At 35.7% G+C, this 27,689-nt stretch overlaps 1 protein-coding gene across 3 annotated transcripts in view; it reads right to left on the bottom strand.

The window, feature by feature from the left end:
* Window positions 1–27,689, bottom strand: part of ST18 (ST18, C2H2C-type zinc finger) — a 169,355-nt gene that overhangs the window by 68,366 nt on the left and 73,300 nt on the right. For 2 of the 3 annotated variants that reach the window (XM_027673985.1, XM_027673992.1), the window contains one exon: window positions 6,046–6,152. The exons of the other annotated variant lie outside the window; for it this stretch is intronic. In XM_027673985.1, coding sequence (XP_027529786.1) covers window positions 6,046–6,152 — 107 coding nt within the window. The remainder of the gene's footprint in view (window positions 1–6,045; window positions 6,153–27,689) is intronic. 3 annotated transcript variants of the gene reach the window in all.

Genomic DNA, 27,689 nt, shown 5'->3' with positions numbered 1-27,689 from the left:
GCCCAGGTTTGTATTTCACATTAAAAAAAGAAAAACAAAAAAAAAACAAAAAAAAAAACAAACCAAACCAAACCAAACAAACAAAAAAACCACAAAACAAAACAAAAAAACCCAAACAAACAAAAAAACCCCAAAACCCTCAAAAATTTAAAAGCTCAGATGCCCCCGCCACCAAACTCAGCTGTTGTCATAAGATTTCTAACTGAAATAAGAGAGTCCTTTCAAGATCAGCTGTTCTCACGACACTTTTGGCTACATCTAAACCAGCACTGGAAATATGCACCTTCTGGTCTTGGATGTGTCCCAGACACATAATTGTAGGGGCAGGCTTTCAATCCATGGATTTTATTGCAAACCCCTGAAATTCAAAGGGATTAAGATTTCATGTTATGGTGTGGAGAACTGCAGTGACATATAGCAGATTGTACAACAGTGCAATTTTGACCATGTCCAGGGAGGCAAACTCTTCTTTCTATGAGTAACACTTCATTTTTATGTAAGGAAGACTTTCAAATCAGGAATGTTTGTCTAGGCAAAATACTAGGAACTCTGGAATTCTTTTTATTCAGTCTCTGAGGGAATCTTACTACCTGTCTTTACTTTGAATCTCAATTTCCCTGTTTGTATAATGGTGGTGATCAAGTATCAAAGCAACTCCTATGTGCCTCTGCAGATCCATTTGCAGACACCAGTATCTGATTTATAAATCTGTGTTGAATGACAGGTAGATGTGGATACCAGAAGTTTCCTGGTATCCCTGCAAAAGGCTGCAAGATAAATATCAATGTCAACAGAAGATCCTGTCATTCTACTCTTGCTTTCTAAGGATCAGGTGAACTGAACTGAGAGAAGACACAAGAAGATCTGTTTGTGCCTTTTTCCATTTATGGAGTTTGGAGATTTGAGTATGCTTTATTTTTAGGTTTATATGACTCAAATAACTGAGATGCTTTGAAGGTCTTATTAGAAAGAACATTGCAGAACATGACAAAATTGACCTGAGAAACAAAAAGAGTAAAGTCAGACTTTCTAGGGAATAAAAAGTGTTTTTTTCTAATTTCCTGAATTCTTTTTGTTTGTCTGTTTTTATATATGTTTGAACATTATAAACAAATCAAAATACCTATTAGCAGGACAGAACACAACCATTTCAAAAGGGTATTCATGGACTCAAAGAAGTCTAATTCTAGAACACAGGTTAATGATGTCTGAAATGAAAGTATAAATTGATGGAAATCATCAAAGCCAGACAGTGATATCTTTTCTCTGTTTAAATTTACATCTGATATTGATCATTAGCAGGGAAGGAACATGAGGGTCTTGTGTTTATGTAGTAGGGCTGATGGCAGTCTTTACTTGTTACTATCCTCAAAACGTGGAGATCGAGTTTTCACAATGTGACTGCAATGGTAATGGGAAACATGGCTCTGTTCTCTGATGCTGAGTTGTGATTGAAGGCACTGACCTGCCATAGACTTATAATAGGGGAGCAGGTGTGGCAATGATGGACTTTAATTTCCTTTAATAAACCTTTTATGTGCCACACTTTTACTGCCATTCTATGCTCTCCAAGGTCCTGCACATAATAGGTTCATTACTTTTGATTACTATAGTCTATTGAGACAAACAACTCCAGAACACACTATATATTATGTTCAGTTAAACCAATATAGACTATTTATCCACTGTGCATTATTTCACCTGCAACTCCACAGACAAAATTAACACCAGCTCCGGTAAGCTAAGACTATTAAAACCACTGGTACTCCTTTGTCATCATTTCATAATAAATACCACACCAATCACACTGCTGCTCTTTTAATTATGAAACAAAAAGTGTCCACTGCTTCTACTGAACAGCAGTTACTTTGGTCTAAACAGCAGGTTGCATTGTGATGAATATTTAAAAAACATACAAAGAGTGAAAAACAATGATAAAATCAATGCAGGTGATTTTTCAATTGATTTTCTTTCCTTGTAAAAGTTTCAAACTATGAGAGATGTTTTTATCAACTCAAACCTAAAATTTATAGGACACTTTATTCTGGTGCATGCATATGTCAAAATAATCATCATGTCTTTAAATCCACTTTAACTTACAAAAAAAAGTTCTGTACATTAACCTGAAAAATACACAAAAGTAACTGAATAAAAATGAAATCTCTTAATTGTGTCATCAAAAGGAACTCTCTTGCTCAAAATTTAAATACAACATCTTTGGGGTTTGGTAACTCTTTCAGAGATTGCCTGATACTGATAAAAAGTGAACAAAGTATTTCATTTCTATTTTTTATCCACATAGTGATAATTTTACTTCAAATTACAGTCAAGGATAGTCAGCAAGAAGCATTCAAACTTTCAAATCACCCATGTAACAACACAAGAATGAAATTCTGAGAAATTCTATCCAATTTTTAGAAGTAATTGTTATGAAGGTGTTGAGACATATATTATTACTGTTGTTTACTGTAAAGGTTGGATGGATACTGAAGGTGCTTCTTGCTGTCAAAGCTGGGGGATCTCTGCTCTCCCTCCCACTAGATATGTTTTTTGTCTCAGAGAAGAATCCATAAGAAGTAAATAAAATGGTCATGTCTGCACAAAATCCTCACACAGTGTTTCACTACTAATTTTTTTAGCCATCAGGACCATAGGAATAATAAAGTATTTGCCCAGAAAATTTTACTGGGAGTTATAGTCCCATATTTTTTAAGGGCAAGCTCCACAAAAATAATGGCAAGTGAATAGTGGAATTAAGTCCACTTAATCTTTGTGTCTTATACCTAGATTCTCTGATTTGTTGGATTTAAAACTCATCTAAACATTTTCCTTTCAAAATTACTTGAAGCTAGCTAATGGACTCTAAAGGAATTAGTGGGAGATAGACAATGAGAAACACAATGACATAGAGGTAGCAGCCATGCTGTTCCAAATAGTTAAGGAAGTAGGCTAAGAAATAAATGCTGCTTCAGATACACTCTATTTCTGTGATCTCAGAATTTACTGAGGATGTGGTTGTTGAATTATTTTCTGAAACCATGTTGCAACAAATCTCCCTAGGTTTATGAGTGCTCTCTGTCTGACTTTGTGAATTTCAGTCTGATCCTCCCTCTACTTTTTCTTCAATATTGGTTGAGACTTAAGAGGAAGTAAATAACTAGATCACAGAAAACTGATTGGAGTCACTGACAATACCACAAATTCTGCCGGCTGAAACTGTAGTAATTTGTTATTTGACTCCTAGAGGGTATTCACGTTTCTCTAGATTAACTTACTGCTGGAATAGCGGCAATCGTACTTTGTGAGCAAACTATTTCAGAGTTGCTGGCTACAAAAACTAAATGTTACTTCTGTTTGTACCATCCCACTGCAGATAACGGACTCAAGAGCACCACCTGGAAATACTTCCCTGAGTGACAGAATCAGGATTTGGCTCTGCGTTTGGTTTTTTGTCTGCCTGGAGTCTGTCTCTGCACATGTGCATGTACTGATGTTATAATAGGATACAAGAAAATGACTAACAGCTGAAAAAGGGTATGTGCAATAAATTATAAAAATGACAATAATAATAATAATAGCAACTATTTCAGTTTATTTGCACGTTTTAAAATTTGTATTTCAGAAACTAATTTGATACTACTATCTTGGTAAGATAGTTTTACAGCACACTACGGTGAAATAAACTACGACACAGGGAAGCCAGTGTTGCTGATGTAGATAAAAGTGAAATGCATCTCCTGGAAAGAACTAATGTAAGAACTATGCACTTTGTAATTTCCATTGTAATCTTCATATAAACCTGACTTTCTGGGGTGGGTTTCACACTACTGGAGTGTCGATCTGTTTCCTCTTGCATAACTAGCTAGAGGAAAAGAAATCACTATCTAGAGTATAAGCTTTAACATTGCATTGTGATTTTCCAACTAAAAGTTACGTCTGATTTTCAAAACAAAATTTGGCAAACAATTTCTCTAAGACAAACTTTACCTGATTTTGAGAGGTTTGGAAAAAGAATAGTTTTTCTCTACTATTCTTAATTTGCGAACTACTGAAGTTTGTATAGAGACAAAAATATCTAGCCCACTGTCAGTAGCCTAGTGAACTCAGTCAGAAAAAAAACAAACGCTGATGATTTTTAAAGCACATAAATCCATTCTCAAGTCTCAAATACAAGCCACAAACTTCAAATTTGAAGTCAGACACTGCGAAACACTACAAACAGGACTGTGCTGTACTGTGCTCCACGGAGACATGACATTGTGTTCTTTTCCCTGCAATAAATAATATACTCAGAGCAAGCTTTTCAGTGGTTTTGGTACTCATACTTTAATGTTTCTTTTCAATAACTCATTTAAGATTCTAGCACATGAAAAGAGAATAATTTAATAAAGAAAAAAATTAATAAATCTGAAAGCAAGATTTCCTATAGACTGCCCAGAAGTATAGATCACTGTTTGGCTATTGGTGTATATATGTGCTGACTGCATCTTTCTCTTAGTCTATGATAATTTGTTTAATATGAAGTATTAATGGCAGATTGACAGTGAGAAGTACGGTAAGAGAAAGAAATGCAAAGAACACATATAGCAACTTCTAGACAAAGCTTGGAAATTTTGATTACTGGCGGTAAAAATACCCCAAAATCCAAAGACAAAATTTTTAGGAACATTGCTTGCAGTGTGGTTAAAGTTTCTTGCTCTTCTTTTTTCTTTTTTTTTTTTAGTAACATATTCATGGCCAGAAAGAAAAAATATTTACAAAAGCATTCTTAAAGACTACTATTAAAAATATGCCTTGTTTTGTGATTTTGATTATTCTTAAACAAGAGATCATCTCATCTTTATTTTTGAATATTTTGCTTTAGTTTACCCTGTGGTATGCCTGATTCCTCCAGGAAAAAGTTGAATGACGTGAAAATAATTGGTTCAGCTGTATTAATTTCTCAGGAATTAAAATAAGTACATCTACTGAATGCAGACTTTAAACATGTTTATAACACACATAAATCATCAACAATTTGGCATTTTATAGTGTGATTTAATGGTGAAGACATTTTTGAGAAGTAGATTTTTTTATGTTGAAGTCACTACTTGAAAACATGCAGTGATAAAATAAGCCTTAAATCAGAGGCAAGCTTGAATAGCTTTGTAATGAGGATGATTTATTTTGATTCTCGCTTCTGATTTCTGAGTTGTCACTGCTGTTGTATACTTCATCCATGCAACTTTGCACAACTGGCAGTGCTGAATATAAACCAAAGCCATATGTTTATGTCCTTTTGCCAAACGACTACAGCAAATAGTTCTATTATTCCCTTAGGTAATCAACGTGTGCCAAGTATTTCTATTAGTCTTCTTTACCAAGGTTTTAGAGGGTAGAGTCATAGCTTTATGAAATCAAGGGGCAACAGCTAGCTTTTTTAAATTCAGAGAAAAATTATATAGCAAACTACGCTGAAATGCATCTCAATACAAGCTTGTTTCTGGAGGCTTTTTTTCCCCTCAGATTATTATTTTTGACGTAGTTCAATGTCTTTTCACTATTTCCCGGGCTACTATATATTAAATACAATTTTTTAGAAGAAAGAAAGTGTCAATATTCAGAAAAAAAATACTTTGATACCTTGGGATCTTTTTAAATATGCTAAAGTGTTTGCCCACTTTGATATATGGTTTAAAAAAAATCAAGCAACAAACATTACATATTAAAAAAAAACCACACAAATAAGCTTTCCATCAAAGATTAAATTTAAGCAGTGCATTATGAAGTATATTCTCCCTCCAGAAGTCATATAGATTCAAAGATAGTTGTGTTACTGACAGTATGTAAGGCTAACAGAGTGTAATTTGCAAACTTAAAAATTAGAATTTCTACGTGTTTACAAACATTTTCATGTTTTCAATATTACTATACTTGACTGTTGAAGACCGCTGTTCTTGAAACAGCAGATGTTATGTGAGAAAAGTAGTCTAAGTGCATGAGACATTACACACAAAACCACATAGTATTCTATTCAAATTCATTTTTGTAAATAAATTATCCCACCTTTGTGTGTTTCCAGGTGAAAATATGTGCAGATTCCAAAGGACCAAATTCGTCACTCAGCCCAAGATGCCTTGACTGGTTTAACAGAAAACCTTCAAATTCATTCTCTGGAAAAAAACCCAACAACAAACAAAACAACTAAAGAAAACCAAAAACCAGCTATACGAAATAAAATATAGATGAAACAAGACACTCTTTAAATCAAATGGGTAAATAATCCAGGTGCAATATTTTCTTCTGAGATTTCACAAAGATAGGTTATAGAGGCATAAATTATGGTTCTGAAAGGCATAAAGAATAACATTTTTTTCTTTCCTTATGATATTTTCTTTATATTGTTAATGCCCATTTCAATAACTTATGAAATAGATCTGCTCTAAGGAAAGTTTTTCTTCTTCAATGGGTAAAAATCCATGTTTTCTATATGTAGAAATCCTTAGTCAAATGTTTTAATTGCATCAGAACCTCTTTGATGAAGTACTATGGTTCAGCACATGATGTAAAATAAATGAGAAGCATTCTGAAATATTTTAAAAACAGAAGAAAATCCCTCAGTTTTATTTTTTCTGATTTTGAATATTGGAGTTAAAAGTTTGGCAGGCTGATAGTGTTCTCAGCATATGCCAACTGAAGGAAATTCTTGACGTTTCTCCATGCTCAATTTTTATTCTTTTCTGTGAGGGACCTTACGCTAAATCAACAGTACCAGTGAAGGAAGTAGAGCTGCAGAAGTTTATATCTGAGTGCACGATACTGAGATCCTTATATTCAGAAACACTGAATACCCGAACCTTTCTAACATTTAAAGTTGCAGGTACTTGCAACCTGGGAGCATTTGATGGTGAGAAGTTATTAAAAACAAGTTTCATTTTGGCATAACTGCTGGCACCAGTGACCAAAACATAAAAATTTTGCTATCACTTGCAATTTCAGAGCTCTGTTTCACGTATTATCCAGTGTATTTAGTAAAATAGATCTATTCATTGAACTTATTCTAATTATTACAAAGTTTGCAGATAAACTTTTGGAACTTTAACTATTCATTTAATGATATCTGATGATATTTTGTAATGTTACATTTCTGAAATTGGAAAGGCTTATTTTAAACAGATTCTCAGGGAAGCTAGAGTTTATTGAATGACTAATTTTTGCTCATGTCCCAGTAGATATTAGTTACATCCCATCGATAATTTTTAATTAAAATAAATAAGCTTTTATCAGATAGTGAAATAGACAATAGATTTAAGATGATAAAGAGAGAAAACCCAGAACAAAACATCCCAATATCGTTAAGATTTTTTAAGCACTTTTCTAACCAATATGTTGCTGGAAAGAGGCACTGTTTATCCTCAAAGGCCTCTTTTCCTGTTATTCTATTTCAACATTCATGAAAAAAACAAAACACAAAAGGAGTCTCAAAGCCTTCTACCTGCCTCTTCCTCTCTGTTCAAAAGACACTAACCTAAAACAAAAGATCTCTGAGAAAACTACAATGGTGAGCAAAGCTCTTTCTAAAACCTAAAATCAGATTTTTGTCTAAAATTCTACCATTTTAAGTATTTATTAACAGTATATTTTTCATTTATTTTCTTTAAGATAGCCAATAAAGAACTAAATCACATAAGGGAGTTGCTGTAAACCCTTTGAGTTCCCTAATGTCAAACTCATTAGCATCCGAATAACCACACAGCAGCACATCATCTGCACAATTGCAATTTTTTACTACTTTTAATAGCGTTTCTCAAAGGGCTCATTTTCAACTTTCTTCAGTGGTTAGTTGGTTCTCTGGGGAAAAGAAGCTTCCTGACGCTCACAGCTTCCACTCAGCAACCAGGCCGTTTGCTGTCAGAAGCATCAACCCTCTGCCCTAACCCCATCTGCTGTCTCTCTCATCCTAAGGGACCGAGAGTTAAGACAGCACAGCTGAGATCCACTTGGAAAAGTGCACAAAGGACAAGAAAAAATATACAAAACTTTTCATGTTTAACTTTACATAATAAACCAGTACACTGAAAAGGAGTTAGGGCTGGGTCAGGTCTGGAGAGCAGGTTTTAAAATTTTACTGAAAAACTACATGCAACAGTGCCATTTGCTATTCTACTCCCATCTGCCTTGCATGTGACACCATCAGATAACTTCGTAAGGCAGAAAGTGTTATAGTAGGTCAAAAGCAAGACTTAATATAAAGTGCAAAACCTGGACCCCTCTGCTGTGTTTAATCATAACAGAAGTTACTGGTTAGTAAGTTTAAATGTGCTATTTTCAATTTCTTTCACATAACAGGGTGCTGGCTGCCATACAGCTGATTCGTGGGTGAGTACCCACATTTGAAGGTATGGTGTTTCATAAAAAGTCTAATACAATGTCATGTATCTGTCATGCTATAAACAGTGTGTGTAGGATTATTCTGTGTCATGGGATGTGACATACCCCTAATAGAATATAAAGTATGTGTCACACCTGTCCACACTGCAAAAGGAAAGTTACATTTCAAATATAAGTGTTGGGATCTGACAGCTCAGGTAGCAAACAAGGGTTAGTGCTGATTTCAAAGAATGATCAAGGTCTAACACTAAAGTTATTGAGAAACTCTTTATTTTATTAAGTTTTATGAATTATAATATTGACCATGGGCCAAATTTTGAGCTATTGCAAGTGCACATAAAAGTGTGCAATGACAACTGAAAAAATTAATAATCTCAAGAGCCCACAAAGAACATCTAACTAGGTTACTGGTGCCTTAGATAATAAGATCATTGTTGATGGAAATCAGGTAGAGCTAACTTACTAATTTGTTAGTAGAGGTTCTTTGGTGGGGTCACTCCCCTTGAGTCCACATGTATCTTCATTTGGCCCAATCTATTCATAACTTGCATTAACTCATTTGTCTTTTTTAGTAAAGAATTCAAATGGATCTAAAGACAGCAAATTATTCTTATATTTCAACTTCCTATGTGTCTGAATCAAATTTTTTATTCTAGAAGTTGAAGTTTGCCTGTCTGTAAAGAAAACTTTTGCCCTTTTCAACCAACATCTCAATTCAACTAAAATTATAAATTTTATAAAACCAGAAAGATGGAATGTATGAGTTGCTTTATTTGTCGATGTAATTGTTCTGTTAAGTCACTTGAAACCTTTGTAATTCATTCTTTGGTTTATAGCCATTTCCAGTGCAACATGATTTTGTACTGACTCTGAAGTGCCATCCTACTGAGATCCATGAGTCATACTAGGATACTGATGTGAATCACAGTTTAGGTCCTGATCCTCAACATCAGATGTGTGTGACAAATCCCTTCAAACAACCTTTTTTGTTGACCCATTGTCTATGGGTAAAAGTCCACTCGTTCAGGTCAGATTACTAGCATTCCTGACAATTTAATTATGAGAAAAGACGTATTGTACAGCCACAAATTATCTCAACTGAAGTCTGAAATTGTTTTCTCTCTCAGAATTTCAATATTCAAAGTTGTACTACATCTGTAAGACACCCCAAAAGCTTTTTTGAGCATAATACATTCATTTTCCAACAGATTAATTTGATTTTCTCTCATTTACCACATCACTAGTTGATATATTGCAAATATGGAAATGAAAAATTACTACAGTTTGTGATTTGTTAACTCAGAATACAAGTAATAGCAAAGGAAACAAAGTTCAATGAGCTCACCATTATGATCCCTGAACATTTCTTGTGTTTCTACGGTGACAGTGATTTCTCTTTCTCAAGACAAAGTAATGCAGCATATTTAATAAATGAGAAAAAAAAACATGTGAAAGTAAAAAATACCATTACAATATATAAAGATATATTTAGCTCCTTACTGCAGTCAGATCTTTATCCTGCACAGGCTGGAGTATGTAACTTTACACCTGAAGTTCTGCATAAACCTCAGTGAGATCTTGGAGTGAATATATAACATTCGACACATGAGTAAATGAATTTCATTTGTCCTACAGCCTCACTGCATGGGTAGCCTTGGAAATCTGAAGGACTCTGCTTGGAAACATACTTTTTACTTTTTGTAATTTGAGCTTCGCAAAGGAGTTTCCTTGGAGCAGGGTACTTTTCTTTGCACTTGTTTTATTCAGTGCAGAGTATACAGGAAACGGTATTATTACTGTTTCAACTATTGCATCTTCTTTCCCAGCTATAAGGCTAAACTTTATTTTATTTACTTCTTCCCTACAATAAATAGGAGGTCACATTAGCAGTGTGAGGCAGGCTGGTAATACAGGCAGTTGTCCTTCCAGAACCCGTAAAAAGAACTTCACTTGCACTCATTGTCTCTTTTAAACAGAGCAGTAATTCCAGTGCCATGTGCAAGATCATATTTCACCTAGCAGAAGAGTTTAACTTTCACCTGATTTAAGCAACAAACTATCCCTCAAAGAAGCCGGAGGCTTTGCTGTAATTAACATAACTGCATTTAGATGCTACTCATGACCGATAATTCCAACACCTTGTGAAAAAAAAGAAAAAAGGTTGCAAGCTGTAAACATTATAAACATATTCAAATAAGCTTAACGCAATCTGCCATGCTTATTTCTGCCTAGATCATGGACCAGCGAAATGGTTAATGCAAATGGATTTATAATTTGCTTTGGGGGGCCAGTTTCTTCTCCTTATTTATTAGCCCAGCTGATGGGGCAGATTTGATGAGGCACTTCTGGAATAATTGAGTCATCACACAAAGAAGGCTGCTAGCATTCAGAGTGGTTTTATCAGCAGCAAGCAGGCCTGATTACTGACAATTACACTCTGATCCGGTGATGGAGGAGAAAGAGCCAACGAGTGGGAAATGTCCGTGTTTCTATCCAGGAATAATTTCTACATTCATTTTACATGCTAAGTGTTTCCTATCTCTGCATAATAAACTGTAAACAGGAATAGATGGCACAATGTCCCTTAATATTTCCTGGTAATGAAGACACAAATGTACAGTGAGTGCTGATAAATATAGATGAAACATAAGCTATTCTCTGAGTCTGTATTGTTACCTTTAAAATAAATGCATTTTGGTGGTAAAAGCATAATCATAGCTAATGCAAAAAAATGACAGAAGATTGAAGCTGTCCTTGTAACTACACAGAAACTTTGTAAAAGTCCTGTTAATCACCGCTGCTCTAGAGGCTCACAAGCTGAAGGTGATATATTGGAAAGAACATTTTGTTTCTCAATAGTCAACTGTGCAGGAACTCTTTTGCTTTGACATAGCAAAGTAGAGCAACAGCAGTGACCTCCATTAACACTTCAGGGATGGAGCACATCTCAATGCTAAACTGAAAAACAATGAAGCTCGTCCTAGAAGATATCTTCACTATGATAAATTCTCATTTCCCTCTCATCAGTTTTAAGATAGCGTTTATAATGAATAATAGAGCTAGATCACAGATTTCATGAGTAGTGCTAAGCAATATATTATTGCCTTTAGACCAGTATTGTATAGCAACATAGGTGATGTAAAATGACAGTTATTAACAAACTGCTGAAAACAGAACTTTTGAAAAATCTGTTTCTTCAGGAAAAAAAATGGGGGGAAAATATGAAAACAGACATAGTAGGGAGTTGAAAAGTAATTTCTGCGTTTGCTGATGAACAATTAGAGATTTCAGCTGGAAAATGTTAATGCCCTGGTCTAGGGAGAGTTTGCCTTTTTTGGAGTTGATCAGGCATGAAACACTGCATAATAAACTTTTGCATGCTTGTTTATTCCTTTTCCTCTTTTTTAAAGTAATTCATAGCTTCAAAAGAACTAAAAGTTATTCTCTGTTCTCCTTCTGGTAACTATGGTAACTATGTTTCATTAAAGTAGCCACTTCAAGGCTTGTGTTACAATGATATGCATTATTTTGAGTAAAACCACACTACAACAACCTTATGATTTCAGAGCAATTTTAAAAGAAAGTTCAAAGAGCATGCGTCATTGACTCTGGAACACAGGGTTCGTTTCCTTTTAAAACATGTTTACTCTGAAAGCCAGGATGACTTTTCCTGCGTGGAGTCACCTCTGTTGTGAGGTACTGTTGAGGGGGGATCACTACTGACCTCAACAAGCGATGACCATGCTCTGCTCATTGAAGGGATGCTCAGTAGTTGCAGGATTGAGGCCAACGGGAGATGCCTGAGCACACAGATCAGTATAACTAAGAACAGAGAAATTGTGTTGCTTTAATTACTCCGTTACAGCTTCCTTCAGTATCAGGAAGATCCTGGTCTGGCTCTGATGTTGCTACATACCTGCTGTTTAGCCACCATTATTAGTCTTTTTACTGTGATTGACTTTCAGCAAGCTAGTTAGGAATTGATGGGTTTGAAGGGCAATTTTGTGGGGGTACTGTTACGGTTGCACTGAATTTCTATGGAAGTACTGAAGCTGATTAGGTTCGAAAAGTGGTCACTTCTCAAATACTTACAGCCTTATCTAGGTTACTGTATTCCTTCTCTGTGATGTCTGATTGTTCCAGACATATTTTTTTGGGAATGATTTAATAGTTAAAATTAGAACATCACAATACTTATGCTGGACAAAACCTATGGCTAATTATCTCATTGAATTTTCTGTCATGGAGTCAAAAGAAACAATAAACCTAAAAATACAAATTTTTTTTGTGAAAAGAAATATAACTGCGATTCTGTTATCCTATGCATTCATCTTACCCTTTCTGAACAACAAGGATCTCTTCATTAAGCATGACAAACATGTCCCAAGAAAGGGAAAGTCACACAAAGGGAAGAAGTGTGCCTTCCCTCAACATGCAAATCACATACGTTCATTAACTTCAAGAGTGCCATGTGAAGAACAGTCTGCCACCATTTAAAAGACTTGTAATGACCCTAACTGTTAGAGATAATGGGGCTTGCTTGCAGTACTGCACTGCCCTGAAGATCTTAGTAACACGCTGAAGAGCACAGGAAAAAAAAACAACCCAAGAACAGAAAATACCACCTTGAAAATCAAAGTAGTAAAGACTATCCAAAAAATTGACTAATAACTGTCAGATACCAACCCAGTGTTCCCCAGGAAAGACTTCTTTTCTGAAAGGTTTCGCTCATCATATGTTTGGGTCAGGTAAGTAGAGCAAGGAAAAGTGTGTTCAGTTTGTTCAAAGTTATGTTGAGAGGTCAACAGCACCAGGAATGGTGGTTTAAATACTCTTCTCAGAGCCTTTTATGATTCTGAAGTGGGGCAAAGATTATTTCCCAAAATGACACCTGTCTTCTGTCATAGACATAAATAGAAGTCACCATGATTGAGCAAGTATCTGGAAAAAAAGAGATTGTGGAACTCTCTTCCTGCCTCTGCTGCTAATCTATTCTGTACCCTTCATCAAGACTGTTCACCTTTCAGCTAAATAAGAATAACAACATAGAGTGCTTTTGTGCATCTCTAACCATACTTTAAGGTAGTGAATATTATTTTTATCATCATGCATTTGTCAGTTTAGTAGCTTGGTCATGCGTTCACTGCTTCTGAAACTCAGCCTTCAAGGGTATGACTTGAGATTTCCAAGAAAAAAATCTTTCCTCTTTCTCTGCAAGACTTTTTACTAAAACCAAATTTGAACAAACAAAAAAGGACAATACTGATGAGGATAGGTACTAACTAATATATGGTGAATGGCAAAATAATGTAAAACACATTTCCATTCTCTTCCTAATATAGTAGGCAATCTGGAGGTAACCATACTCTTGACATGTCTGACCTTTATCTTAAAAACCTGTTTCACTTGTTTTCCTATATAGAGAAACATTCTCTGAGGGAATATCTTTAACTGTTTTCCTTTAAATTGTTTTTGCTCCCGGTGTTGAAAATGTCAGTAAGGTGTGTGTGTATATATATATATATATATATATATATATATATATTTATGCTTATATACATATATTTATGTGTGTGTAAATATATATACATATGTTTGTGGTAACATTAATTTCAAATATTGCACACAGCAAGCACTGTGTTTATTTTAAAAGGAATTAAAAGAGGAAGGTTTCTTTCAATGTGAACATCTTAAATGTGTGGTAAGAAAATGACCCAAGATACCACTAAACACTACTGAGTTGAAAATAACACTACAGAAACATATATTTGTAATATTACTTTGTATTGATATAATAATAACAATAATAATCCTATTGCAGCAAATATGACTACAGCAAGATGAAAAAAATCATCCTATGGAGAGATGTCTTACAAACTTTGTCACTTTAAATAGAGTTACCCTTCAGACTCCCTATTGTACACCTGGCTGCATGGAAAACAACCAGAACACTCTCGTGGACCTCAATAGTACAAGTTATTTGCGTGTGAAAGCACTTACATACACTTGGTGTTAGTCACACAGGTATACAAAAATACAGTCCTGGTCAGAAGATCTTACAAAGTAAGGCGATCCAAAACAATTTTGCATGTAACAACTGTAAATAATAAACAGCAGTTTAAAAATTCCAATAGCATATTAAGAAATTTTATTATTTTAGGTGATAGCTATGTCATTCTTGATAAACAGGCCTTTATCAGGTGTCTGAATATCTATGTAATAGTCTGGCTTGTTGTTTGGATGTCACATTAAATCATGGGTTCTGTCTCTTATGTTGGAACCTCAAACACCAAAATGTATTCAGGAAAAGGGGTGGGGTGATGAGTGGCTTTTGTGCTCAGGCCATAATCCTTTTTTTTTCATATGCTATGCTCACCTACCTAGAAGACAGATTTTTGTTTTATTTTGAAGAGGTCTGCATCATTTTGCATCAGAACTGTGTCCTGACACAAGAAGTAATAGCTGTTACTTTTAAATAATCATCCTCACTAAAGACTCCATTATGGCAACCAACAATGTTCTACCTTAAATCATTTTGACAGTGCATTCTTTGCACTGCCCATAGACTTGGAGGGTGTCCTCAAAACATTGAAAGCTGGGACAATATCCATGGTTAAGAAAAGTCCAGAAGCAGCCAAACAGGTGGGCACTTCTCTGAAAAAAGATCTTTTTAGATAGAAGATCTTTTGTACACTAGTTCTATCCTAGGCCCCCTTCAGGGGCTACACCTGAGAGAGAAAGTGAATTATCAATGACATTTTTTTTTTAAAGAATCAGTGGTTTAACACTAATTTCTAATCAGATCCTACAGAAAGGAACAGCTCGTATGGCAGCTGTACTTTTCCCAGGGTTAATTACCTTTCACTGCTCTCTACTAATGAGTCAGCTGTTCCTGTCATCACACAACTACACTGTGTTCATCTGTAGCTCTAGCTGTGGACAAACACAGTAGCTAGAGCCCTGTTTACATATTGGCGAGGTTTGTTGTGCAAAGAATTTGCAAAGCAATTTAAAAAAAAATACTTAGAACTCCTTCCATTCCCATGTCTCTTTTCATGGAAACAGCAGTATTTTTAAGACCATCACCATGTTCTCTAGGTTACTAAATTAACCAACAGGAGTAGAAATCTGAGGACATGAAAGCTAATGAAAACGGTTTTTTGCAGTATTGGATAATAAGGAAGGTTAGATCCCCACAGCTATCTAGCTTGTCTTACCTGATTGTTGAGTGAGGATGTTTATTTATAGCTTGCTGGTCTAGGACCTAGAAATCTTCCTAATAAAATATGGTCTTTATGGACTGTATAAAACTTTGGGGGTAACGGGGAAGTAATTCACACCTAAATTCCATTTTTTTTCCAAGAAAGTAAGGGCACAGCTAGTGACAACTTACAGCTAATCACTAGTGGTTATATCAGCTTTCCTGTGGGAGGCTACAAAGACTATGGTTAAAGATGGGCATGGTGAGAGCTCTTCCAAAACTCAAGTCCTGTTTGGGTCAACATTCAGAAAATGTTTGGTTTTCATATAACCAAGGGTAGAACTCCAAGTAAGCACTGTCTTCAAAGCATGATTTTATGCTGAAAATATCTGTACAGAGGTTGCCCTGATCCGAGCAGATTTCCTTGTTGTGAGATCTGCAGATGTTAGCAGAGAAAGCAAATTTTCACCAGACACCAAAGGGACAACACACAGTACACATCATGTGAGAATGAGCTCAGCTACCTGCAGTTTTATCTGCAACAGGTGTGTTCATAAAGATATTATTTGAGTCTGAATTCCTTGCTAACTGTCACATGAGAGAATGATAATTGACAAATTTAAGACAGGAATACAGTCATGTTAACATGATGATGGAAGAAGAAACTTAAGCTTCTTGCTCCAGGTTAAACTTGCAGGACTGGCAGCTCAAAAATACAATAAATTTCCTTTTGAAAATACCAAAGCAAAAGCACCATAGCATTCCAAGGGATCACTTGAATGGTCATCTGGAAAATTAGTAGTGTACTTTCCTTTAAACATTACTGTAATGATACACCTCTGTCTCTCAGGCACCTGAGGTTGTGCAAGCTGTATTGACAGCTCAAACACTCTGAGCAGAGAGAAAATGCGAGCTGTGTGATTATGCTCTTTTAATAGGCAGATATTTATTTATTGTTCTATTAGAAGCAATTCTCCTGCTTGGTTTTGTAATTTTAAGTGAAAGTGAATTTCCTGAAGGTGCATTAATTGGGCTTAAGGATTCAAAGAAACCTCAGATCACTTAGGTCAGGCCAGGCAAAACAGTTATTATATAATGCCCACTTTCTCTCAGGTTCTTCCCCTGACCAGAAGGCTATTCCTTCTTCCAACACACTGTATCTCACTCACTGTTGATGTTAAAAAATAAATTCTTAGGGATAACATGGCCATTCTTCACCCAGTCAAAGTCTTCACATGTTACTAGCTTGTCTTAGGTTTCCTGAGTTCTCAAGAACATTATTCCTTCTTTATCCACAGACAAGAAATAGGGAAAAAGTCCTCTTAATTTAGTGAATAGAAACCCCCAACCACTTGGGATGAGTTTCACCCTTTCCTGAGATTTGGTCTGCTTAACTTGGACTCTGTCAGTACCCAGACTTACCAACTCTCCAGTAGAAGTAGAGTTCATGCTCTACACAGAAGCAACTGTGGTACTAGAAGGTAGCTTTTCTAAAGAGCTTATTGGGCTGATGATAGTCCTACTATTGGGGGGATCTCTATTGGAGATTCGGGAGGAAGGAGGAGAAAAATGTAGTGCCAAAAATTATTATGTCTTCCACGCTGTGCCCACTTATAAACTTGACTTCTTTATTCCTAAATTTTATCTAAGTTGCAACAGATAAATAGATTCCAACCACCCCAGAATAAATAGGGAAATAACCTGTGTGACCTGGAGGGTGTCTGCATGCTGAGCTTTCTGTTTGAAGGCAGCACTTCTTCAATGATCACAAAATAGTAACACATTATTCACATTAATAATAATAAAAATAAGTGGTAATGCTAACATTGTTGCTATAAATAATATTGAGCCCAAAACATTCAGGGCTAAAGCTCTCACACTATTTAGAATTATTAAGTCTCTCACACTATTTAGAATTAGTTAGAGGTATGTAAGGAGACACTTTTTAATGACAGCCACTGAAGGGTTGATTTTGGAGAAGAAAACTCAAAGCTTATATGTAAGCTGGTTAAGCTTTTCAGGATAAATGTTACAACATTATCAAGGGTTATATTTATTGAACTGGTGTCAATTTAAACCATAATGAACTATGCATGACCACAATTTTGGGCATTACTTTCACTGACTTTGAGTCTCCCCTGTGAAAGTGCTACTGAAGACAACACATATTTACTTAGTTACTAACCCTTTCGTAAAATTCATTGTTTCAAAATTAGATCAAGCTGAGCATTATCTTACAGCAGAATTTACTACTGTGGCTATCCTGCCCTCAAGGAAAGAGTCTGATAAGGCAAAGCACTGTCAGGGACCTGACTATGGCTCCCTGCTTCCAAGGCCAACCTGTGCCTTTCATGGTATGGATTAGGATAGTGCTGTTCCACATGTTGTTCCATAGGGACCATCCACTACGTAAGGGTTAGCACAGATTTGTGGAGTTCCATGCCGTTCTGAACTCTAAAGGAATTTAGAGTTGACCACTTAGAAATAGAATTTAAGAACTTTGCCTTGGTCTGAAGAAGTTTTGAGAACCTCTCCCTAGAGATTCAAAAGATGAGGATTTTTTTACCACACAACTATGTGCTAAAATCATGGGGATGATAAATAATTCTGTAAAATTCAAAATTCTTGTCATCAAATCTCTTAAAAAATGAAAGAAAATAGTATGCACAGCAAATGAAATTTTTATCTGGAAGCTTGCTTATAGTTTTTATGATAGTATGGGGAATATTGAATCACTATAATCCTCCTCTGAAAGAGTGCAAAACCAGAATCAAATCTGTCCTTCTATTACCTTGAAGCTTGAGAAACAGTCTTGAAAGCCTGAGGAAAGAGAAAAATCACCTCTAAAAGTGCCTACGGACTCTGAGTAGTGACCAAGAAGAAAAAGAAAATGTCTGGAAATACTTCTATCAGCAATGTTTAAAAAAAAGCCGACTGACTTAAGGCAGAAATTTTTACTGTATTTTGAAATTAATGGATATTGTTAAAACTTTACAGCTTTCTTTTTAATTTGTTTTTTAAGAATTAGTTTTGAGAAGATACAGACTTTCCTTAAAGGAAACATAACGCCTTCTAAGAAGACAGCAGGTAACTGACACCTTCCCTTTTGTAAACATCACATTTCAGGGACAAACTTTGGTCCTCTGAGTTGCACAGCAATATTCAGTTTTGTTATTCAGCTCTCCATTAATATCTGAACAGACATAGATATTCACCAATGTCACATATATTCAAGAGGAGACTTTTGGTCTAAGATATATCATATTATTCATATCACTGTCTTGTATGAAAAAACGAGGAATAGTATGTTTTTCTGTAGAGAAGATATAAGATGAAATAAAGTCCAGTTTGTAGGCTGGATGGGAATGACAAGAGTCATCTTCATAACTTTACATGCCTGAAACGCAAATCCATATTTCTGAGTCAGTAAGTGCTGGATTCCCACAGTCTCTGTGGGCAATCTGCAGGCATTTCTGATGCTATGTATATGTGTGATACTTTTCATACTCTACTTCAGGATGAGAGAAATGACATTCAAGAGATACCTCTTTCCACTGACTCCAAAGGGAATCTGGATGACTGGTTCAGGTCTGGACACTTCCACTGTGCACACTGACATTTCACCAAAGGATTTCTAACCACGGAACCTACGGCAATCGCCGAGCAGCATCTTATAGCTTAAATAATGTGCATGCTATGTGGCTCTGTGCTGTATTGTAAAATAAGGTTGAGAAGGCAAGAGAAACAGAGTAGGAAGCCATCCTCCAGGAATGAAGGCAGTGCCAGTCCTCGTAGGAAAGAACTGGCAAGCAAAACGAAACTGATGAAGAACTAAAAGGGAGCACTAGTGGATGGTGTAACTTACAGAAATGTGGAGTTAGCCATAGCTTTGACATGAGCAGTGTGACCTCAGAGACACAGGAGAATCCAGTGCCAAGAGGCAAAGAAAAAAGGTCAGCATGATAGGGCAAATATTTCTTATCTAGATATACCAGAAAGAAAACAATCAAGTTCTAAGCACAACAGAGGGAAACTGAACTCTAAGAGTTGCTATGGACTAGAATATCATAATTTTAGTATTTGCATTGGACAATATTTTATGAAGGAATAAATGTTGTCCTGATAAGTAAATGCATCACTGGATTAGTGTCTGATAAAAGGGAAGTGTGTCTCAGCTTCAGCTATTGTTGTCTGATAGGACTAAAGTTTACTGTTAAAGCTTATCTGTGTTTCTTGCTTGGTTTACTATGGACTGTTGCATACTTGAGAAACCTGATGTCACCAGTGACAGTGGGTCTGCATTTAATTCTTTTTTATTGGTTTGTTTGAACTATACGTAATTCCACATGCCTTGTTTTATTTTGTGTCTTCTCTTCTGTGCCAAGTTTTCAACCATAAAAGTAAATAAATTAAAACCCAAATTCCTTATAGCAACTTTTGCTGACCCTTGGGAGCTATAAGAGCCAAATTTTCAAAAATGAAAATGTTATCGTGCCTACATTGCCTGCCACAAACATAGGCTTTTTTCAGCATGTAAAGTTAAATCTTATGCAAATAATTATTATCACAATTCTTTGCTTGATTTAGGAGTGTCAGACAGAGCTGTGTCCAGTGCACTAAATGAAACACAGTTTAAAAACAAACAAACAAAAAAAATCAAAAAAATTCAATGTCTTTTTTTTTATTATTTTTATTTTGTGTATTTACCCCAAAGAAAAAAAGTCTTGTTAGTAAAATTAATCATATCCAAACAAAAGACTGGCAGCTTAAGTAAGTATATGAACAGGGGGAAGGGAGACTTATTTCCCGAGTTTCAACAGATGTCATACTTAATTGGTTGTGAAATAAACCAGAGCTACTCTCGGCCTGTTTCCCTAGTTTCAGCTGTGAAGACACTTTCAAACATGTGCATTTCCCTCCTGCTTGTCATAATGAGGGTGTGGGGTGAGAATCAAACCTCCAAAAGGAGTAAAGCAGCATGCATGGTGCATACAGGCCTTAAGATACACTAATTAAACAGAAGTGAGAGCTGCATCTTTTATTCCTGAGAGATACACATCGATACAGCATTAGCCAAGAGCTCTGTTGAAGGGTAACTGCCTTTGCCTTCTGCTAATATCAGGAAGTCACTGGACTATCCCATTCCCCACCAAGTTTTTCTACCTTCATGCATTTTTTCTCAAAAACACTCTTTGTCCTAAATCAGAGCATTGACAATATCATAAAACTCACTGAAATGGGATAATTTTTGTGTTATTGACAGAGAGAACATTAGAGGTTTTTTGGTTTTTTTTTTCCCTTGTGGTTGTTTTCTGTTAGAAGCAGCAGAGTAACACCACATGTAACACAATGCCAACAACAACAAAGATTTTTATAAAAAGAAAGAATTCTCAAGTATAAAGTAGTTTGGCTACACATGGTGAAGGACACAAGAAAATTGAGAACTAAACTGCTCATGAACCAAAAACCCAAATGTTTGCTACTGTGTCTAACCACAAGTCAATGGTATGCTAATATAAATAAAGGCATTTGTTCCTGAAGGACTATGGTGAAGAACGTTAGTCATGAAAATGCTCTTTTGAGCTCCACAGGAAAAAGTTTAATATGTGATAGGTGTCTCTCAGTGAAACTCAGTAAATAATAAAAAAAACCCCACGAGAATAGTGTTTGTTAAAACATTTCAAATAGAAATGCAATGAGAATTGTGTAAAAAGAAAAATTAAGACCAAGGTTAAATATGTTTAATTCACCTGTGGCAAGCAAACTGAACAATATTTGTTCTTTTAGTTTAGACTTGGAACCCAGATCCCAGAGGTGCTAGGAGAGAGCTTTAATCCGTAGAAAAAAATTCAAATTCCCAAAGTGTATGATGAAAACCTGTATAATCCTTCCTGAAGTGAGAAATAAAATAGAAAATACTTTTTTTCCTATTAAAACAAGGGCAGTCATCATGATCTTTATTCTTTTAATGTTTTACAGGTCTGACTTTCGGCAGATGACCTCTCTTGTTTGTCCCTACATGTTTTCCAAAATATAAAAGTGAAATAGAGTCCCAAGGGCACTGTACTTGAAAGGTTATGAGAGTTAGAGAATTTTAACCATGCCTGCCAAATCAGCAGATGGCTTGTGATTATAATTATATGCATCAATAAAACGAATAATCTTTACAAAATTTGAATTTCTACTAAAGTAAGGGATTTAGTAAGCAGATGCAACAGAATGCATTTTCTTTAACCCTTTTTGTAGACAGTACTGTTTCTCACAAAAATAGTGGGAAGGTTCTCCATAGAGTAGCTTGGGCATACACTTGAACCATAAATAAATGTTTCTTTTGACCAAGTGTTAGTGCTATTTAGTGTGATTTATGTGTTCAGTTGCACTCTGTTCACTAAATGTTGAATGTCATGTGTACTTAGTCTCTTCATTTTTGTCGCAGTGCTCGTTCCTTCTCTTTAGGATTTGGTGGCTTTCTGTACCTTGTATAGAGCCTGAGTTAACCACATTCTTAGGGAAGAAAATACGTTTTCACCAAATGTGTTAAATTTAGGAAAGGTTTTGTTGGGGAGTTTTTTATCATAAGAAATTAAATTATAGGAAATAAAAAAATCACAACTGTGGATTTCTATGACCGCCGATCTTACTTTCAAACTTGTTTTTGTAACAAGATCATGTGTGTTAGATTGTGTCAAACTTCTGCCTGAAGTAGGAGAAAGTCACACAGTAGAAAAATTAAGCAAAACAAACAAAAGGGCCCCTAAACCTAATCTATTTCTAGGCTACATCACAAAAATTCTATTTGAAGACAGGATGTACATACCCTATAACTCTTCTAATATGTCAAGGACAAAAGTTGAGAACAATAATAAGTACATTTTTTAAAAAGTCTCGGTTTGGCATACTGTAGTTACCTACCTACATTTATTTTAACATTTATTTTATTCAAACATTTAAATGAGAACCTTTATTTAAGGAAGTTGCATATGTTGGTGTTATTAGCTAACTTAATATCTCCAATGTGAAGAGTGAAAACCAATATTTTGATGCTCATTAAAAGGTGGATTTTTACTTCAGAAACAACAGAGCCATTACTCTGTATCATGTAAATCCTTCTTAGCATAAGGATTACTGACCTGATAGTCCATAACGGTGCCTTTGGAGCCATTACTACTTTGTTGTGCCAATCCAGATGCTGCACATGTACTCCAACTTGGGGGCAGGAAAGGAACTGAAAGTGTCAAATTTTCTTGTGAGATTTAGGGAACCGACCTAGTGACTCTACCACTTGGAAAAATACCATTAAGAAGAATTGGGATCTCCAGTCCTCACTTGAAATTGTGTTTTGGAAAAGTCCTAAAGTATTTTTTATAATCTAATACCTTACGGAGCAGAATTTAAACACATGTGTTTAAATGAAAATCTAGCTCTTTTTAACCAAAATTCCTTAGTGGACGGAAAAGTTCACATATGAAGCCAAACCTGAAAAATGTGTTAGATGTTACTTGAATCTCCTAAGCAAATCAATAAACCCTCATCTTCGAAACACTTACACACCTGCTTTACTCTATTAAAGGGAGCCATCAACCTCACATCAGTGGAATCACTCAAGTGTACAAATGTTTTTGTCAGTGTTCATCTATCCAAGAAGGTAAACTCTGTTTTTATTGTAAAGTAACTTTTGATGTTAGGTTATCACCTTTTTTAGAACCAGAAACCTGTTATTTAGAAAGGCAAAAATTGTTATATCATTGAAAGTCTTCCAGAACATAAAAGAGAGCAATTCTCCTACAAAGAGATTTTATGTAAGTACTAAAAAAACTTAAGAAGAAGATAACCTTTTTTATTAGTATTTATTAGTATTATTAGTATCTTTAGTCTGAAATGGTTCAGGATAATTAAAATCCAGAAGCACTGATCCTGCTTACTTGGTTTTCAAACATCCACAACTATGTGTACAATAACCACAAGGAAGTGACTCAGTCTCAGGTATACATGCATACTTTCAAAATTAATCAGGTCAGTAAGAGATTTTGATCTAGATGCTCTATATACATATGGATGTAATAGAATATAAAGTTTACTCTACATATTGCCTGCTACATTTTATTTTGGAGCCACAGAACCAGGCTTTTGTGAGGATTGTCAGTGACTTTGGAGATACTTGCTTGACAGGAGTATCAGGTATCTTGGGATTACTGGCCTGAAAATCTATAAACATGCAAAAAACCTGAATTAGAATTATTTAAGTTATCTGTGTAACGCCATAAAGTTTTTCAGATCTGTATGCACAGCTCATATTGTTGTCCACTGGAACTGTACACAAAGATAAGGACCAAGTCCTCATTGGATTGTAAGGTCCAAAAAGTCAGAAAAGTAGTTTCTGGAAATCTGGTGTGTTACAGTTTATCAGGGAGATCAGATAAATTACATTAATTGTTAGAAATCAAGTTTTCTTTGTCTTTTCTCTTAGGTGCATCAAGGAAATGAAGAGAAGAGAAAAAAAATGAAGCTGTGAAAAACTACTAAAACTTACTAAGGCTCAACCTGTCGGATCACAGTAGCAGTATAATTTTTGTAACTACTTCATATGCATTACCCCTGTAAAATCACTCTCTACCTTCAATAGCATAAACAGCTGAACTTACTATGTGAATGCTGAAATTTCGAATACCCTTTTGTCTTGTTCATGTAGGTATGTAAAAAGCATGGTGACTGTGATAGTGGTATACTAATTATTAAAAGTTGCAGAGATGCACCTGAACACCAAATATCTTTGAATCTTTTCTGTTAAAATAAACTGAAAACTTTATATCAGTTACCAAATTTCAAAGCAAAATTGTGTTGTAATGCTGTAGCTTACTATATCTCTGCTGATCTAGCATTTAGGTTTGAATTATAGGACTTAGAAAGAAAGCTTGCTTTCTGATGCCTGCATATATCATATTTAGTGAGGTAACATAGGGAAAACATTGCTGAGATGTACATAACTTTAAAAATATGGAAAAAATAAAATAAAATACTAAATTTTACTTGAGTTAGTTTACTTCCCTATTACATTCTCTAAGTTGGAATTATTGGGAAATGCAGAAGCAGATATAACTGCAGATATACCTAATATATACTGAGTTTCAGCAAACTGGGATGCTATATAGGCGAACACAGTTTTTTGCATATGTACACTTTTTATATAAATATGCACACACGGATTGGTATATATGCATGTGCACATATCCCTTTGCAAGGAATCATTAAATGTATATGTTCAAATATCACATTTTCTCCTTCTGTAAGCTGCAGTGATAATTCTATTGCCCATGCAGTAAAAAAGGATGTCCCTGGGCAAGTGACATATCGTAATGAACTGACTTCTGTAACCTGTGAAAGAGTTTTAATTAAGTTAACAGGCTATTCTGATATGTCTAAATACACATATATTAATAAAGTTTTTTTCTAAATTAAATAAAGCAAAACAAACAAACAAACAAAAAGAAAAACAACTGAAAGACCGAATAAGAGAGCAACTGTAATGCACACTGATATCTAAACCCCACTTCTTTAACCATCTGTATTTGAGAAAACATTTTTAAAACATATGTTTTTCAGTGGTTTTGTGGGGAGCAGAGGAGAAGCATTACTTAATTCACACAGGCATCTTGCAATAATATCATCTTGTTTCGAGCCTAATATCCCCTGAGCCTCCAAAGTGCAAAGCAGACAGAAACATTTTAGCAATGCAAACAAGACTTTCCGGCAACTTCCTGTTGCCATTTTTCAGCAAAATAAAGGGTCTTGAGGTACTAAACCGAAACACTGCTAAAAAAGATTTTATCATTGCTTACATAGGCAGGCACCTGCTATTCTAAGATATCAGCTGAATAAATTGCTGCTGTGCAAATAAAATAAGTAATGACTGTGCAACTGTTTAACAGCAGTCTTCAACTCTTTTAATTTCAGCTCATGTAAAAGACAACACTGAGCAAGACATCATGTAAAAATCTGTTTTAAAAAATATCCCAAAATTATAGTAGCAACTTCATTGTAAAAACTGTACCAAGCATTTAGGGGTATAGAGTAGCTGGCTAGTGGCTTGAAATGTGTATTCATATATATAACACATTTTCAGCATATTTTTACAGAGAAGCAAAAAGAAACTTTCTGTCTGTAAAGTTCATCAGACATAATGTACATCTGAGTCAATGCTTACTGTGTGGCAGTTTCTACAAAGAATATTTATTTCACTAGACTATAACTGAAATATCCAGTTGTCAAAACATACTGTTTCACCTTACTTTCAGAATCCCAGAAACTTTTGAAAGCTGGCAAATCAGACTGAGAGAAAAGGAAACAAACAAACAAGAAACAAACCCAACCTTGATTCCAGAGACATTTTTCTCCCCTTCATGAATGGCGGGGGGGGGGGAAAAATCCCTTCATTATGACCTACTTGTCTAGAAAAGGACTTTCAACCCCATGGTTAGGCTAAGATTTGCTCTACTTTCTCCCTAGGGCATAATTGTCAGACTGACTTACCGTGTGCCTTTTAGCCTTTGTTCTGCCTCTCACGCTGACATCAGGGAAGCAGTGATGTAGAATAAAGCAGGGGTGGGCTAGGTTAGTCCACTGTTTGTGTCGTTGTGTGGTGTGCAGGGACACTCTGTGATACTCTAGTGAGCTGCTAAGCTTTTTTTGTAGGCTTTGTGTCATTTACTTAACGACCAATCTCATTAGCTGCCAGGGTACAATGGGCTGATGCATTTTCTATGTACATACTCTACACAGTGACCCTCAAGGTTGCCGAAGGTCTATTTAATCAGTCAAAATGCTGAATATATTTGCAGTAAATCACAAAAAAAAAAAAAAATACGGGACCACAGAGGTATCTCATGAGTGTTTACTCTTTCCTGGGAGTTATTTGCAGGTAATAAAGTGATAGGAGTTGAAGGCAAAAGCAAGGGCAAAGAATAGAAAAGGGCACTCAGTGAGTTTACACTGGTCACCTTTAATTTAGGGAACCTTGGGGGCCCTGCATATCACTGTGTCTCTGCTTGTTAATTTCTCCATGCAGTTCATGCTTCAGTGTAATCATGTTATCACAATTAAACCCCTGTAAATAAGAAGAGCAGCACTAACAAAAAACACAGCATTTCACACACCAGAGACGGGATGTGTTTGTGCGTTTGTGTGTGTCTCTCTCTGTGTGTGTGTGTGTGTGTGTGTGTGTGATATTTATTTATTAACTTCTTTATTACAGGCAACCTCAGGGCTGGCATCTTTGCATTTCTAACCTCTCGTCAGTTACAAGGTAAAACCCTTTTAACTCTTATGAAAAATGAAATGCTGAAAAGCCCTATGAATCACGACAGCTGTCCATAAGTAACAGGGAGAGTTCTATTGTCCAACTTGTCCCTGGATAAAATGAATACTTTACAGCAGAGGCTGTTCAGCTTGGCTAAAGAGTATGGGGAGAAGGGGAGGAGGTCACTGGAGATTTCGCACACTAATTTAATCTGGGAAAAGGACAGGCACTGCATCTCACTTGAACAGACTGGCGGCAATCTGGGCTCCCACAGAACTATCTCCTTTTGCCTGTGCTCTATTTATTCCTTATCTCTGTTTACCAACCGCTAGGTCCCTTTCATTCACACCACGAGGCCGTTCTCCTACTATCAGTCAGCAGCTGACACTGTGGAAGAGCCTCAAAGGCAAAAAAAAAGGGATCAAAACTAAACCAAAGCTGTATAAACAAAGCAACAGTAGAAGTAAATGCATAAATCCTAATTCTTAACCCAACCCACAGGGTGCGAACAGAACCTTTATAGTAAATCCAACAAACCCACCACAGTGAGCTATGGGCTACAGAGGAAATGGGAAAAGCCAAATATCATTCATGAAATCACTATCTCAAGCAGAAACATTGAAAATAGGCATTGGCAGACATTTAGCTGGTTTCAGGATAACAGGTTCATCAGTCCTGTGTATTCCTCAGCAAGTAATGAGGCACAAGTTTACCTGTATGCCTGATGTAAGACGAATAAGAACCTTGACCACCTCACTGTTCAAAAGCTTTAACTAACTCTGCACTCACTGCTTGTGATTTAGATTGAAGTAAGTAGAAGCAACC

The sequence above is a fragment of the Neopelma chrysocephalum genome, unplaced genomic scaffold (assembly GCF_003984885.1).
Source record: "Neopelma chrysocephalum unplaced genomic scaffold, ASM398488v2 Primary Assembly neopelma1_22, whole genome shotgun sequence".
NCBI lineage: Eukaryota > Metazoa > Chordata > Aves > Passeriformes > Pipridae > Neopelma > Neopelma chrysocephalum.
The sequence above is the reverse complement of the archived record's forward strand: the minus strand, read 5'-3'. Positions and strand labels throughout refer to the sequence as shown.